This window comes from Struthio camelus, chromosome 4 (assembly GCF_040807025.1).
Source record: "Struthio camelus isolate bStrCam1 chromosome 4, bStrCam1.hap1, whole genome shotgun sequence".
In the NCBI taxonomy this organism is placed as follows: domain Eukaryota; kingdom Metazoa; phylum Chordata; class Aves; order Struthioniformes; family Struthionidae; genus Struthio; species Struthio camelus.
In genome coordinates, this window is record NC_090945.1 from 26,670,975 (window position 1) to 26,686,772 (window position 15,798).

General features: G+C 40.1%; 1 protein-coding gene and 1 long non-coding RNA gene across 2 annotated transcripts in view; one reads left to right on the forward strand and one right to left on the reverse strand.

Moving 5' to 3' along the window:
* LOC104153453 (uncharacterized) overlaps positions 1-15,798 on the reverse strand; it is a 229,424-nt gene that overhangs the window by 122,714 nt on the left and 90,912 nt on the right. Inside the window, exons 10-12 of the long non-coding RNA XR_011140901.1 lie at positions 6,944-7,091; positions 5,075-5,978; positions 4,512-4,586 (exon numbers count right to left, since the gene is read on the reverse strand). This is a non-coding gene — a long non-coding RNA (uncharacterized lncRNA). The remainder of the gene's footprint in view (positions 1-4,511; positions 4,587-5,074; positions 5,979-6,943; positions 7,092-15,798) is intronic.
* Positions 5,451-15,798, forward strand: part of TACR3 (tachykinin receptor 3) — a 35,677-nt gene continuing 25,329 nt past the window's right edge. The window contains exon 1 of the mRNA XM_009689358.2: positions 5,451-5,926. Within this exon, the coding sequence (XP_009687653.1) occupies positions 5,451-5,926 (476 nt within the window). The remainder of the gene's footprint in view (positions 5,927-15,798) is intronic.

Sequence of the window (15,798 nt, forward strand, 5' to 3'; positions counted from 1 at the left end):
TTTTATAGCTTGACAAAAAGGCAAATCAACAGGAAGATTTTCACCAACTCCAACATGGCAGGGGGGACGGGCACAGAGTTAATTTTTCAACAAAATAATGTTCCAAAAATATGTTTAAAAGTTTATTTCTGATCATACAGAAAGAAGTATTTACACTAAAAACTCCCCTATCTCAATATTTTTCACTACAATTACTAACTGTATTTGGCTACTAATTTGCTATTGGTTTTAGCTGGCCCAAAACTTTATTTGTAATGGATTTATTCACCCTGTTCTAATTCCCAGTGTGTGGTGAAAGTTCTCAATCAGAAAAACCTACTCACTTGTATGGGGCCCCTTCAAGTCAAAAGGAAAGGAAGGGTACGGTTCCAATCAATGAACTAGAACATGACTTTAATTACTGAGCAAATATAAGTCTGCACTGCAATTGGTTGAGTCTTTAGTTCTTTAACAGGGAACATACGCTTCGTCTGCAGCGTGCTTCACAACAAAACTCATGATTTTTTGCTGTAAAAACAAGACAGAAAATATGGAGAATTCATGCAGGGAACACATACCCCTGGGAGACACAGGTGGGAGGCTGGGGATTAGGGAGACCTAGAACTAAGTGATCTGAATTTTCCCCATCCTTTTGGCCACCTCTAGCTATGACAAAGACAATACTCCTAGTTTTGGCCAATGCTTTTGCTGCAACATCCATACACTCAGGTGCTTGTGAAGTTGTGTGATAACCTGCTAAGTCATTTTGAATTGGTGCTTGGAAGACGACTTTTTATTCATAAGCAATAACCATGAATCAGGGTCAAGCTGAGTTTTCCAGCTGTGTTTTAAAATACATAAATACAAGCAATCAAACTGTTTGTTCAAAATCCAGGGAGGCTGACATTCTCATGACAAAGACACAATGAGAACAAGTAGCCATAACAAATAGGACAGTGCTGAACATCCTTAAACAGCAAGAATCCTCCTGCCATAACTAAAGCTTTGCATGAATAACTGATGAACAGGAGATATCAACACAGCTAAGTAACACTCCATTGAAGAAAAAAATTCGGAACACCAAAGCTGCTGATAAAGGATCATCTCTTGTAGCACCAGCTGGGGGTTGGAGGAAGGAGGCAGGAAATGAGGCTGTAAGGCTAAGTTTTCATTGCAAGCAAATCTAAAAACAAAAACAAACCTAGCAATACCCTCAGTGCTATACACAAAAGAAAGGAACCACAGAGGCTAGCTCTGAAACAGAACTGATGTAATTAACAATGACGCAGGTTAGCATTTATGCTAGATAGGTATGCTGTATTGGCTGCCCTTTTGCTATAAATTCCTACTTGTGCACAATCACTGAGACACTCTGGGTCTCTCTGCCATAGTGCATAGATGAGTTTAGTGGAAGAATGACTGCAGACGGAAACCTGAAGTACACCAGGGGAGACCCATAGAAGATGAAATCATACTCTCATACATAGAAAAGAATCAGAATTTCTAAATCTACCTTGGAAACAGAGTGAAGACGCTAAGTCAAGAGCTTAGGTTCAGCTCTGGGCTCAGTAGGAAAGGTTTTGCTGGAACTCTAAAAAAATAGCTTCCAGCTGTGCAATACAAAGCAAGAACTACAGACAAAGTTACTTTCCTGATCATACTTGGGGTGTTCCTTTCATATTCATATGGGGAACTACTAATAGATGCAAGTGTAACCACAACTAACTGTACAAGCACAAAGTAGCTCATCAGTGGAAAGGCTGAAGAGAGCAGCAAGTACAAGATGATCAAAAGTAGTGAGTCTAAAAGCGAGTACAGTTTTAGCTGGATGTAAAGGAAAAATTCCCACTGTGAATATGCATAAGCTGTAATAGGCAAAAGTTAACATAAGAAATCAGGTACTTATGATAGTTTTAGGAAAACATGTTCCCAGAACAGTTACCATCTGCAACTGCCTTGTTTCATTTATGTGCATCTTTCTACAACAGACTGAATAAAAAACACAGATCCTGCTCTTTTGTACTGCTCCTCTGCATAAGCTACACCACAGTCAGGCAGGTTTTGCTACACAAAAGTCATCAGTAAAAACACTTTCACCAAAGATGATGTTGAACAACTTTGAGAAACTGAACTCTGATAAGAAGCAGCAAACTAAATTTTGAGCAGTACACGTATAATCAATATAAATTGTGACAGGAAAGCACAGCTGACCCCTCTAGGCAAGAGCTAATCACCGACTGCCTAACCTCTACCCTAAATTAAATTAAATTAAATGCTAGAAAGATAAGTGCTAAGGGACAGGCCAACCTATCTCTCTGCTTCAGACTTGTGAAGGCAGGGCTGTCTGTTTCCGCTCCAGTTCACTGTACCAGAATGCTCCTCTACAGTTGCACTACTAAGAATGAAAGCCAGAGCACAGAAGAATTTATTCTAGCAAATTTTCACAGTCCTCTCCAAAAGGAATCTTAAATGCTCCCCAGAGAAGGCTCAGCCAGTTGCCCAACATTTGCTCAGTGTTCTGCTTCCCAGCACTAACCAGCTCCCACTCAGCCACCTCTTCTGCCAGATTTAGATACCTGCTGCAACACAGCAGATACATCCAGCTTACTGAGCAAGGGACTTGCAAAACTCCAGGCTCTCCTCATTTGGAAACATTATGAAACTATGCCCCACAGCTTTTCTTCCCCTCATCAGGGGAGGAGAGGAGGGGAGATAGCGGAGAGTGCAGTGTATAAAAAGTTTCCTATATGAGTGGAGTATTTCCTCAGGGTACCTCCAAAGAGGAAGAGAGGAAGGAAGGCTACTTTCACTTCTACACTGGGAAGCTGACACTTTTAATCACGCACTGTATTGGTGGTCTGGCTGGCATTTTAGAAACACAAAATACAAAAATCTTCCTGATTTTTATTCAAATCAAGTCTTGAGGACTCAATTAAACTATGTCTTTGCTTGCATAATGAGATGGTGACTTGTATTGACTTGAAAGCACTGAACATCTGGTCTGGAAACGCGGGAAAACGTATCAGTAGGGTGAAAGGACGCAGGCTGGAGTTCCTAGTTTGGGGATGAAGGTGGAAAGGTGTAGGGCACAGGGCTGGCTCATAGCCATATTGAATTAAGCTTCTAGAATTAAGAAGTGGGTCTTCAAGTCACCTCTATAACTAGCCAGTCCTGTATTCCTCACTCACTGGAATAGACATTTGAATTCTTCAATAGATACAGACTCACAGGGGTCTTCTTCACTCCAGTTAATTCAGTTTCTTACCTGGATTTTGCCTGTGACTTGGATCTTTTCTTGTAAGCTAGAGACTTTTGCCTAGACTTGGGATTCTCTCAGTCCAATCCATTGGGTCTATTTTGGAGAATATGCCACAAGGAGCCCTAGCTGCTAACCCTCTGGCCAGCATCTCATTGATTTTACCAGGAGAGCGCACCTGAACTACTCAACTGCTTATTCTTCGCTGCCTTCCCAAGGCCCCCCAGGTTCATGCCCAAAAGGCAGAGAATGGTATAATTCCCTTGGGAACAAACTTAACAAGTGACTCAACCTACTACAGCACTAAGAGCCTCTGCTGACACTGTGCTTCTTACTATGGGATCTCTTGAGAGCATGGCACAAGGTCTATTTGGGAAACGGCCTGTGAACAACTATTCTTCAGAGTTACCTCCAGGGAGAGGAAGAAGGACCATGCAGATGGAAGATGAAGGACTCAAAACACCGAACTGTGTGATTAATTCTAGTGGTTTTCCCATGATGAGGAGAGGACCTGCAGCACGCGGATAGGTTCTAGATATGCTATAGCAAAGGTTGCATTTCAGCAGAGCTTCTAAGCCGGGGGGGGGGGGGGGGGGGGGGAGCTGCTGCTGGGCATTACATCAGCTGCTAAGACCTAAGAAGCACACAGAAATGGCCAGAGTTGCAATCATCCAAATTAAAACTGCAGTGAAGACCCAACTATTAAAGTGCAGGCACCACTTCCACAGGGTAAATACGGCAGAGAGGAAATGACACACAGGAATACTTCATTTTTGTATGAAGCTTTTGTTTAAAAACATGGAGAATGTGTGATTTCTAATAGAGTTATTGAAATAGCTCCCACTGCTGTGATACAGGTAAAAGGAAATCTCTGCTGATGACAAGTAGCAGCTCTAAATTGCTGAAGCATGGAGCAGATCAGTGCTAAAACACATTTTCTCCCTGAAGACTGCAGCCTATCAAATAACATAGGTTTGTTGGTTGAAGTGCCTTGCAATCAACCCTTGCAAAGAGCATGCAATCTCAATGCCAGCTGCTGTTAACAAATTAACAAGAAAACTCATTTCTTAGATGTGAAAAAATCAGGTGTTACTTTTTCTCATTTACCTTTTTTCTATCAGTACAGAAATCACTGGATATAAAAATATTGTTTACTCAAAATAATAATAGTACTTAGGCTGAAATAAATGCAAATAAGTAAAAAGAATTCAAAATATATAATCTTTTTGAAAAGACCCAAGGAAAATAAACCCCTACTTTAAGAAAACCTACATACAGGTCTGCATGGTGTTCAAATGGAAATCAGTGTCTGCTGGATATGCAAACAGCTTTTCAGGCACCAAAGTTAGTCCTGTAAGAAAAAGGTAATTACATTTTAATTTTATAGACGTTTCTCGATGTTAATTGCATATTACAGAATGCAAAGAGAAATTAGAGAGCATCAAGATGTATTTCTTCATCTGAAAGAGGTCACTATTTCAAATCTGTAGTTAACAATGAATCAAAGGAAAACACATCCTAAATGAAGAGACAGTAGCAGAAAAAAAGGATCTGAATAAATTTATTTGAAAATAGCTTTAATAAAAAGCAGTCTCAGCCTTGGATATTCAGTTAAGCCATTTAATTAGTCCTGCAAAGACAGGGCAAAAGGGCTATTTAAAAACAAAGCACAAGAATGAAACTTAAAGAAAGGCAAAATAAAAAAATCTCCCAACGAGAAAAGAGCGGAGAATTCATTTTCCTGGTGGCTCTCTCCACAGCTTCTGAAAGTGCCTGCTGCTGACAATGAATGGAACAAAAGGGAGGCGGGAGAGGGGAGAGAAAGAGGTGTTGTCTTACCAGCCGATGAAGCTCCTCACTCCACTCCCTTTATGACGCTGGCACCTCACAAGCCTATAAAACGTGCCTTGGCTCCTGATCCCCTTCAGCAAAACCAAAAGCAAGAGCAGGCTGTACAGAGGCATGCAATGGTACTTTCTTCTACCTAGAAACAGTAGCTCTCCTGGTCCAGCCAGTACAACATCTCTCAGGGTCTGAATAGCATAGCCAAAGCTTTTCTTAGACAGTTCCCTCCTTCCCAGTATGCTGGTCTCCCTGCGCTAACTTGCTTTTTCTTTTTTTGTTTTCCCTATCTGTTGGAGGGGATTTTGGAGTGTTAGAAGGAGGAGGTGGGAAAGACTTTTTATTCCTGGAAGAAAGGAGAGGAACATTCAAGATGACTTCTGGCCCCACAGCCAACTGGAGTGGGAACATGAGCAGCAGGTGGGATGTGAGCCTTGCTGAGTCGGGTGATCTCTGGGGACAGGCACTGGGAGCGCTAGCTGGAAATGCTTCTCCTTCTGTAGCATCCTCAACAGCCAACTTCTCCAATCAGTTTGTGCAACCCTCTTGGCGCATTGCCCTGTGGTCTCTGGTATATGGTGGGGTGGTGGCAGTGGCAGTCTTTGGAAATCTCATCGTCATCTGGATCATCCTGGCTCACAAGCGCATGAGGACAGTGACCAATTACTTCCTGGTGAACCTGGCCTTCTCAGATGCCTCCATGGCTGCTTTTAATACACTCATCAACTTCATCTATGCCCTGCATAGCGAGTGGTACTTTGGAGAGGCTTACTGCCGCTTCCACAACTTCTTCCCCATCACAGCTGTCTTTGCCAGCATCTACTCCATGACGGCGATTGCAGTGGACAGGTGAGAAAGGAGAGGAAAAGCTTGGGGTGAGAGGCTGAGATCAGATTCTCTGCTAAAATCAAAATCAGAGATAATATACAGTAAATGATGAGAAGCAGAGAGTCCTCAATAGTTCATCACTTGCATTCTTCACTGCTTCTTCAAAATCTCTAACACATTTTTTCCTTCCTGTCTTTGGTCTTTCTCCTTCAACTTGTCATTGTTTTTACTCTTGCTTTCTTTTACATCCCTTTCTCCTTGTTTGACTTCAGCTGCTCTCTGCATTCCCATCTTTTAATACTAATTCTCTGACAGCAGCCATTGCTCAGCGTTGCTTTCCCCACCTGCCAAAACAATCTCTGTCCCTCAGTCAATGTCATCTAATTCATACTGATGAGGAGTTACAGGGATTGCAGGTTTAGTGAGGGGACTTCAAATTTCCCTCCTCTTTGTATTCCTTCAGCTGGCAGAGGCATGTCTCCTCCTCAGAAACCACTTCAGATTCCATTTTTAATAGCTCCTCTCACAGACAGCTTTGAGCCACTTTGTTTCTCCCGATTTTAACTAAAGGGACTATTTACATTGCCATCAGTGCATAACCAAAGGTGTGGTAAGAACAGGTATTACAGGGTTTTTTTCTGATTATCAGCAGCAAAGCAGTCTTTTTGTGACTGAGAGAGAAAACAGGACAGGGATAAACTTAACCTTTGTGCTAATGACAATAATGTAATAGGGCAGCTCTAGTCTCTGCAGAGCAAAGGGGAAATCTGACAACTGCGTCTCCAACAGAGACGCTTCGATGGACCATCTTTGTCACAAGGTGTTGCGGCTCTCTCCTAGGAAATTTTTCCTTCATTACAATTGTTTTCACACATGCTGTACTAGAAAGATAACTTCCCGCATGCTTCAGAAATCCAAGCAATTCCTGAATTTTCATTTAGAGAAAGATTGCTTTAAACTCCAGGTCTTTTTCTTTTTAGAAATGCATTGAAATTACTCACAAAATTCCTTTCTACATGTTAAAATCACGTTATATACCTTGCCAGAATTGACTTTGCAGAGCTCCAGCAGTTTCAGGTGATGGTAGTTATGACTTCCATGAGGTTCAATTCAGCTTTGAAACTTCATAAATATCTTGTTTCCAGGTGCAAAAATTGGGGAATACGCTGTTTTGCCTTTCTCTGTGCTGTGGACAAGATCAAAATAATGCTTTTCTGTTAGCTCTACTAGTTGCTAATTTTAGTCGGAAATTTCAGGTGTCATTCTCAGCCAGATGAATTTCTCCTCTGTAAAGCTAGAAATGAAAGAGGAAGTGAGATTCTTAATAGCTTTTCTACCTCTGCTCCTGAGACAGGGGAGGACAGGACAAGAACAGTGCACTTTCCTCCTGCTGGTAATGCATTTTGTTCCCAGTGGTTACTTTACATAAATAAATGAGGAGGCATTGTAAAGCCAGTGAGGATATCTTTAATAAGGATCTCCTCAGTTGCTAACTCAGGTTTAGCTTAAGATTCTTATCTATTTTGACATTTTCAGAGAGATAAAAGGTTTTGAGTGGATGCTGAGGATGCAGCTGTTATTGTTGCAGCGGTCCTTGTCATTAGCCCCTCAGCTGCTAGGAAGCTCTGAGTACGGGTTTTTTATTTTTTTCTGACAAAACCGTCCACAGAGGTGTAGTACGTACTACACGTGAAGTTTCTAAACATCCTAGGAAACTGGAAACAAAGGCAAAGCTGTTTTGTATTATACCATTTCCTGGGAAGCAGAAGAGTGCATTTCTAGAGTGAATAAATAAGAGCTCTGCCCCACACCAACTGCTTCAAGTGCATTGGTCAGATATAAATATACTGGAAATATTTTCATTGTTTTGACAAAATACTGGTGTTCAGTAGTGAATCAGTTACTGCTGTTACTCTGGTGATATTTCTCACCTCAAAATCCCCTGAAGGGATCACTTTCCACCCCATCAAACCTTCTAAGCTCACCTGCCCCCAGACAAAGACAACTTAAAATCTTTCCTCAGAGGACCACCGTGAATAATGCCAAAGCTGTGTTTTATGTGGGCTCTCCGTTGTACTAACAAGCACCATTTAAAATAAACAGAAAACATTCCGTCACTCTCTCCTGATTCAGATTGCCATTCCTTTCCTTTTAAATCAAATCACACCTGATATGTTCTGTACTTTTAACCACTTTCTGGCTACTTCTGCAGAACATTTCTAGAGAGTCAGGAGGAAAACAGAAGGTTAAGCTGGGAAGCTCCTTGAATGTACAGCCTACCCTACTCCAGAGCACAGATCTGCAGAGTGGACATTTTTTAAAACACCAGTTGCCATTCACCTTGCGTAACAGTTCTGCCAGTGCTTGAGACAGGATACTGCGCTTCAGGTTTGACCCAGTAAACCCAGCCTTACGTGTTCATGTTCATAAATAACCAAAAAAAAAAAAGCCCCATACTACAAATTAGGACTAAGCTACTGAGGGAACTGAAAAGATGGGATCAAATAAGATGGTTTTGCAGTAGAAACTGTCACATCTCAGAACACTGAAAGGTTGTGGGTTGCAACTCACTAAAAATATGTCACAATATACTCTGTTGGTCATTTTTAGACCATACTAACATTTCCAGAGTATGAATGAGTCAATGTGATCCCAGGCATCAGTGAGCAGAGAGTCCTTTCACATCTGATTCCATGCATGGGTTTCTAGAGCCCATGTTGGATGCACCGTGTGCACTGTGAAATTACTGGGCTGACACAAACTTCTGCAGAGTAGACAATTTCTGGCAATGGGAAGTGCTAGGTCTGGAGCTGAGGATGAAAGTATCCAAGTTTACTGTACTACTCAATGTATGACCACCTGGTCATTGAACATAGTCTCAAATTTATGTGGGTTTACTCACATTTCTGACTACCCCTTCTTGGTGGTGGTCTTTTCTTGTATTCTGCTTCTTTTCCAGTAAGCTGTTTGGAAGATGCAAGCTGTCTACACTGCAGCAAACTGCAGAGATGGCACACTAGTTCTAACCAAGGCACTTCAAGTGCCAGGAAGCAGCATAGGTTTTGCACTGTTCTGCTTCGTAGGCCTTCATTCACCCTTCTGCAGCTCCTGCCCAGTACCACAGTTACATTGCTTCCAGTGCTTAGTATGTTTCACATAGCTGTGTTACAGGGACACGCCCTCAGATATACCAAAGGGATAGTTTCGGAGCCAAAATCTCTGTGCCACTGGCCACTGCATGACCCTAATGGGTCACACGTCTTAACTCCAGCTAGGAATTTCTATTGGCTGTGAGTACAGTTACTTGGACACACTAGGCACAGTGACTTAGGTAGAATTTAGGCCATCTGGATCTGGCCATTGGTGGCCCGTTGTCCTTTTCCACTAGTTCCTACCACACAGGAAATGGAGGTACATGTGTTCTCACAACTCATTTCCAGTCCCAGGATTGCCTTGTTATGACCTGTTCTGTATGCAGGCCTAGAAATTCACTACAGATATCTGAGGGTGAGAACAGTAAGTTTGGAGAGAGAGTATACAGCATGGAATAACATGTCTTCAGCAGAGCATTTAGCTTATTTTTATGCATTTTTTTCCTGTTACTACATCTGCAGTATGGCTTTCTCAGTTACTGTTCTCTCAACAATTCCATAATGACTACCTTATTTCATCAAGCTTAACTCTATGTAAAAACAACTGCTCTGAAATTAAACCAGGTATTCTAATGGTGACAGTAAGAAGTCGCTAATCTTATTCACATCTTTAAGTTCCTTTTGCCTTTTTTGCCTAGTGTGCAAGCAAACTTTGGTCTTTGAAACTACCACATTGGTATTACAGTTCTTTATATGAAAGTAACAGAAAAGCCTCTGTGGCATTAGCAAATAATTTTGTGCCTTCTTTACTCTTCATGGATTATACAGCTTTCCAGGACCAGGTATGTGTGTAATTTGCAAGATTCCTGGAAGAATAGTTTACATGTGCTATGCAAGCATCTCTCTATTAAGACTGACGCATATAGACCAATACAACATATAAGTATAAATACAATCCCATTTAGGATAGACCAGAATTCTGCATCCCTGCAAGACAGCCCACAAGGGCTCCAAAGCTTACTGCTGCTCAGCACAGCTCAAAACGATAGCATCAAAGTGGGGTGCTGGTATCAAAGAAAAGTGTTAAGGAAAATTTCTTTAAAAATTATCAAGAAAAAACTACAAAATTGGCTTCATCGTTTATAAGGATCAGATTCTGCCAGATGTTACCCATCTATTCTAGCCCTCTACAAAAATCTCAGCCCATTTTTCAGTTCAGCTACTTGCAGAGTCAAAACTACTGAAATACAAGAATGATGAAATAAATCCAGTATTAAAGGGAATTCCAATGTCATGCACTTTTTTTTTTTTTTTTTAAATCAGAGAACTTTCCTCACATACCTTAGAAATTTGATTGTGTTGAGTAAACTCTGGATGTGTTACAAGTGGTTATCTTAGTGAGCTATAAATAATAAGTCACATAATTAACTTCGAATCAGAAGACTATGGAAAGTCAGTCACCATTTTCTTTAATTAAGATTTGCTCATATCCCAAAGTCCCATTATGATTTCAATAATAATTTCATCTTTTTCCCTTTTTTGGTCCTTCTGATGAAATGAAATACTCTTTTTCCTGCCTCACAGAAAGGTACAGAATCATTTAATTCTCTAGTCCAACAGAGCCATTATGAAACTTTCTATGTTGTGTTTACTCCACAGAACTTGAGCTGCCATTGTATTTTCAGGAGGAATGAGACTGTTAAAATTAAAAGATAAGAGACAGGTATATTGGCACTCTCACTTCTGTTACCCCAGACAGCTTGTTTAAGCATGACGGCATAGCGTTATGTTGGTGACAAACCTTTGGAACATCCAAACCTAATGGACATTTTTGAAAATTTGCAGTAACAAAAAAGGGACAGAATCAAACAAAAAAAATCAAAGAATCAAATAAGCCAGAAGAGAATCAGAAACAGAACCCAAGATCCATGGGCCCTGCCTGTCTTTGCCAGCACCCTTCTACCCACTTTGCTGAACATCAAGCAAACTCAAAATCAAATCAATCTTCACTAATAAAATATTAGACAAATACAGAATCTCAATGTTTCAGAATAAGATTGAGTAATAATAGTACAGTCTGCTTCTTTTTGGCTGCCCTGCTCTTTTTTTTTTTTAAAAACAAATTTCCTTATCTAGTTCCCTCTTTTTAAATTAAATACAAGCATAGCAGCTTTTTTTTTTTTTTTTTTAAGCTTTTACTGTTTCTGCAGAGATGTTAAACCCAGCTGCGCTCTAGTCACTATCTGCGGAATATCAACATTTAAGTCAGACCCTGAACGCTGTTTGGGATCAGCTCAAGAGCTGCTTCTCTGCTTGTGCCTACTCCTTGTTGCCTGAAAATACATTTTATGTATGATGACAAAAGTCATTGATATTTTCTATCATTACTGCATTACTTGACCTCATAGCCTTTCTAATTTCCGTTGGCATGTCACCATTGTTGCTGCCAATTAACTGAATGTATAATTCTAAAGCTTAATTTTTCCTAGTCATGACTGCAACTTCAAACCATAAAATTCTGTATTGTTTATGAATAATTTGTTTTTATCTAACTTTAAACTATATTTAAAATTCAGTTTTATTCCTCCTCTGGCACAATCTACTCTCTCTTTTACAGGAACCTTAATATTACAGTGTCCCATTGGTTACATTCCTTCTATGCAGTTTTTGGTATGCCTATTACACAAATATCTATATTCAAAACTTGTAATTTTAGTCTCCTCACCTTATTTTTTTTTAGACTTCTAGCATGTATACAGAAGTACACACACACACAAGTCAGTTTTCTATTTTTCAGTGCCATTATTCTTTTACTGATGGTTGTTAATGACCCTTCCATATAGACAGTCATTAGACTTCAGTATAAGTAATATGCTACAAGCTTGTAACAGAACACAGTCACAAAGCATAAACACATGATCCAATTTATCAAATGAAATGTAAATTTGTCATGCATAGACGTTCAGATCCTCCAACTATCACTTAGGCTCTTCAAAATCTTTAAGAATATGCTGTCAGAACGGTTATTATCACAATGTAGTACCACAAGCCCTTAAAAGGGATCTGCTACTGAAATTCTGAAGAAAGTAGTTTGCACATAGAAAAATGTGTTAGCTTTTCAGTGGAATACATTTTGGCATCTGTTTCTGCATAAGTTTCTACTCCTGGGACAAATGGCTCAAGGCCTTCATGTGCCATAAACACTTTAAAACTGATAATCCTGCCAAACTGTACTCCAGCATCTTTGCTATGAAATGACATCTGAATTGGGACTTAAGAGCCGGAGTGTCACCTGTCCTGTGTCCTCATAATACACTGAAATATAGGGAAATGTATATATAACTAATGACCTCAAATGTGTATATTAGGCTAGGATATTGAGAGCCCAGGACGTGAGCTCATGTTGTGGTCATATAGCAGCAGTATCAGGAAAAAAACCCATGCCATTAACATGTACATTGACACTTACACTCTTGTACATGTGCTTAGTGCCAAGTTCTCTGTGCTTGGCTCACCACTGCACAATGGAAGGCAGGAAGGCAATCTCCATCTCGCAGCCAGCCACCACCATATGCACAGAGCTCAGCTCAAACAGAGCTTCAATCTTTGGCCTCACTCATGCCCCTTCCCTCAAACTCCATTGCCTCAAAGTAAATGCTTTCCATGTGAAGGGAAGAGAGGACAGAATTTCCACTGAAGATGGAGAGAAAAGGGGAGGGGGGTGAACATACGGATGAGAAAAAGAAAAGCATGATGGACTTCTTGTGCTTTACTAGATACATTCCCCAGAGAGATCTCCCTCTCTTATCTGAGAATCTTTTCATCCAGAGAAACAGATAAAGGGATTTCCAGTAACCTCAATATGCCTTTTTTCACAAGAGGCTGTTTTACTGCTAGTTTTGTTTGCTTCTGGTGTCACATAACTGTACACAAAGCTCTGCCATACCCCCAAACTGAAGTTCAATACAGCTCTTTTTCCCTCTAACAGATGGCTTAATAATATCCTATCAGCCTTGGTCACTGCACATCAGGAAGAGGAAAACACAGTTAAAGACATACTTCTTAAAATATTACTATTTTGCCAGCCAAGCCATAGCATTCAAATGAGAAACGGCTTCCCCATTCTCTATGTTCTATGTTTGTATTTTAACATGAATTACATGATATTTCTGGATGCAAGTATACAGGCTGCTCTCTAAAAAGCCTTAGTCTTCATAATTTGGATAGAAAAAGTTGCAGAGGAGAGCCTTATGGCCTGAAAAATCAAAAGGTAAAATGTAAAGAATTCTGTTTTGAAATGTCATTTTAAAGTCAACCACATGGCCTGGGGGCCTGACATGACTTTCATTGGTTGGCAATTCTCTCTTTCTGAGAGAGAAAGTGAAACAGCTTCCGTACAGCATCTTGATCCAATGGCTAATGGGTTCAGTCTGCCAAAGGCATAGGAGAAGTAATCCGTATCCTGCGCTGGTATAAACTCAGAATGAGCAGGCAGAGACAGAATCACATCTCTTTATCAACAACGTAACTCTGACATGAATTTTGATAACATACAGAGTCAGTTTGGGAATAAATGGCATAAGAGAGAATTCTTTCATTTCGTTTTGCACTAAACAAATTTTCTATTTAACAAGCTGCTTACAAAAGACGCAGTGAAGAAAATGAGGTGGATAGGCCAATCCCTCCAGGAGTATAAGCAACATTTACAACAGTGCTTAGCCCTAAGTCTTCCCATCTAAGGCAGGAAACAACATCTGACAAGTTCAAGCCGTATGTTCAGAAGATAAGTTCATTTCAGACAGCCTTAAATACATTTTCTCAGGACCTTTATTTATAGCTTAAAGAAAACTATTAAAAGGCTTACTAGTGGTTTACTATGTAATATAGCCTGCAGTGTTTTATCAAAGATACAGAGTTAAGGGCTTGTTTTTGTTTTCTTTTTTTCCTCAAATAATATTGTCTATATGCATGTATAACTGACTGATCTACCAGCCAGCAGCTGATTTTGTATCATCCACAATATCTGTGTTTACCTGAAATAAAATTAATTTAAAAATTACTGCAGCCCACCATTCGATGGCAGGACAAGCATCTAAGCACACCTCACACTTGGCTTACCCAGACTGGTTGTTTTGTGTTAAACTCATATTTGCTGTTTTACCATGGATTGAGCCAAAAGCTTTAAAATGAGCTATCAAAAATTTGGTTCCTAATTCGATTTTAGGCACCAAAACAGAAACTTTCCAATGATACATCCACATTAAAAAAAACCTGATTTTGATGGTATTTGTGAATGACTTCAATTTGTCTTTGACCCTGACCTGCAAAAGTCATTCTAATGTAAAGCAAAAAGTTTGTCATCACAAATGATGTGCATACCTATAAAAATAAATAACAAGTGCAAAGGGTTTGTACGTTCCACTGTCTACAGATGGAGCTGTTCTGCAGAACGTGCGTGGAGACTGGCTCTCAATAGCCCAGGTAGATCAAATTCAAAGAGCAGAAGAAACAGAAGCCCTTCTGCCAGAGGAAGTCACATAGGCATAACAAGCTAGTCAAATCATCCCTCTTCTATGAAAACGCACAGTTACAGCGTACGTTGCTTCAAATGAGTTACAGGCTTATAAAAATCTAACCCATTACCAATACGTTCCTCAATAGAAAAGCATTGCACTTAATGAGAACTCAGCCATACTGAGGAATTCCAGTTTCTCTCTTTAAAGGTTTCTAATAGTAGGTTCCCAAAAGCAAGGCACTGCACACATGGATAGGCTAGTCCTGATCTTAGAAAAAACTACAAAGATACAATAGTACCCCCTGCTCAAGGCAGATCTGCCAGTCCCCAACAGCAGCACGCGTGCCTCTGGGTGAACCAGGACTGAGTCATCCCTTTAGGATGCAGCACGTTGGTTTTCTCAACTGTACAACAATGCTTGTTTGCATTTACCTATCACGCTGCTATATGCTCCTCATTTATGCTGCTAACTTTAAAGTGACCATTGCATGACCATAGTCTTGCTCACTGCACATCCTTCTGGCCACAAAATCCAGGCTTATTCAACCATCAGAGATAATCCTACAAATATGCCCATAGCCACAATTCCTGCAGACAGTCTCAGTGAATGAATACAGACCACTCCCAATGAGAAAAGATTGATCCTTGCACTAGTAGCCAGAAGATAATGCAAAAGTTAAAGATTTGTTTTTCATGAGTTAAAAAATGCCTCTAAAATTGTAAAGTTCATTCCCTCTCCTTTAGTCTACTGTATCCACATTACATAGACATTTTATAGGATTTTCCACAACAAAGTTTTAAACGAGGCGCAAGGAATCACAGCATTTTCCCTACCCAAGTTTCTTAATTACCAGCTGATTCCCAAAGGAATGGTAGGAGACAGTGTATCAAAACCAGCTTCTGCTTTGAGAGAATAACAGCATCTGTGTATTCATGAATGAAGTACACTCTTCCATCTGCCGCTGATGAGCCACTTATATGCAACCATTATGATTTTCCCTCAATCTCTTCCTCTGTCAAGCCCCAATTTCCTGTCAAAATTTGGGGCTGAACTGATGGCTTTTTTCCCCATTTGAGTTTATAAACACACTGTAAGCAGGTGAAACAAAACACTTGGGATGATTAAAGGGTTCCAACTGTGTCTCCAGATGGGCATTTGTATGAGCGTTTTAAAAACATTCTATGCAGTTTTGCTACAATTTTCTAAATAATGTGTTAAAGATGGATGATTTTCATGCCTCTATTAGCCAGTTATGATGTTTTACAAAAAGACAAATTAGGATTTA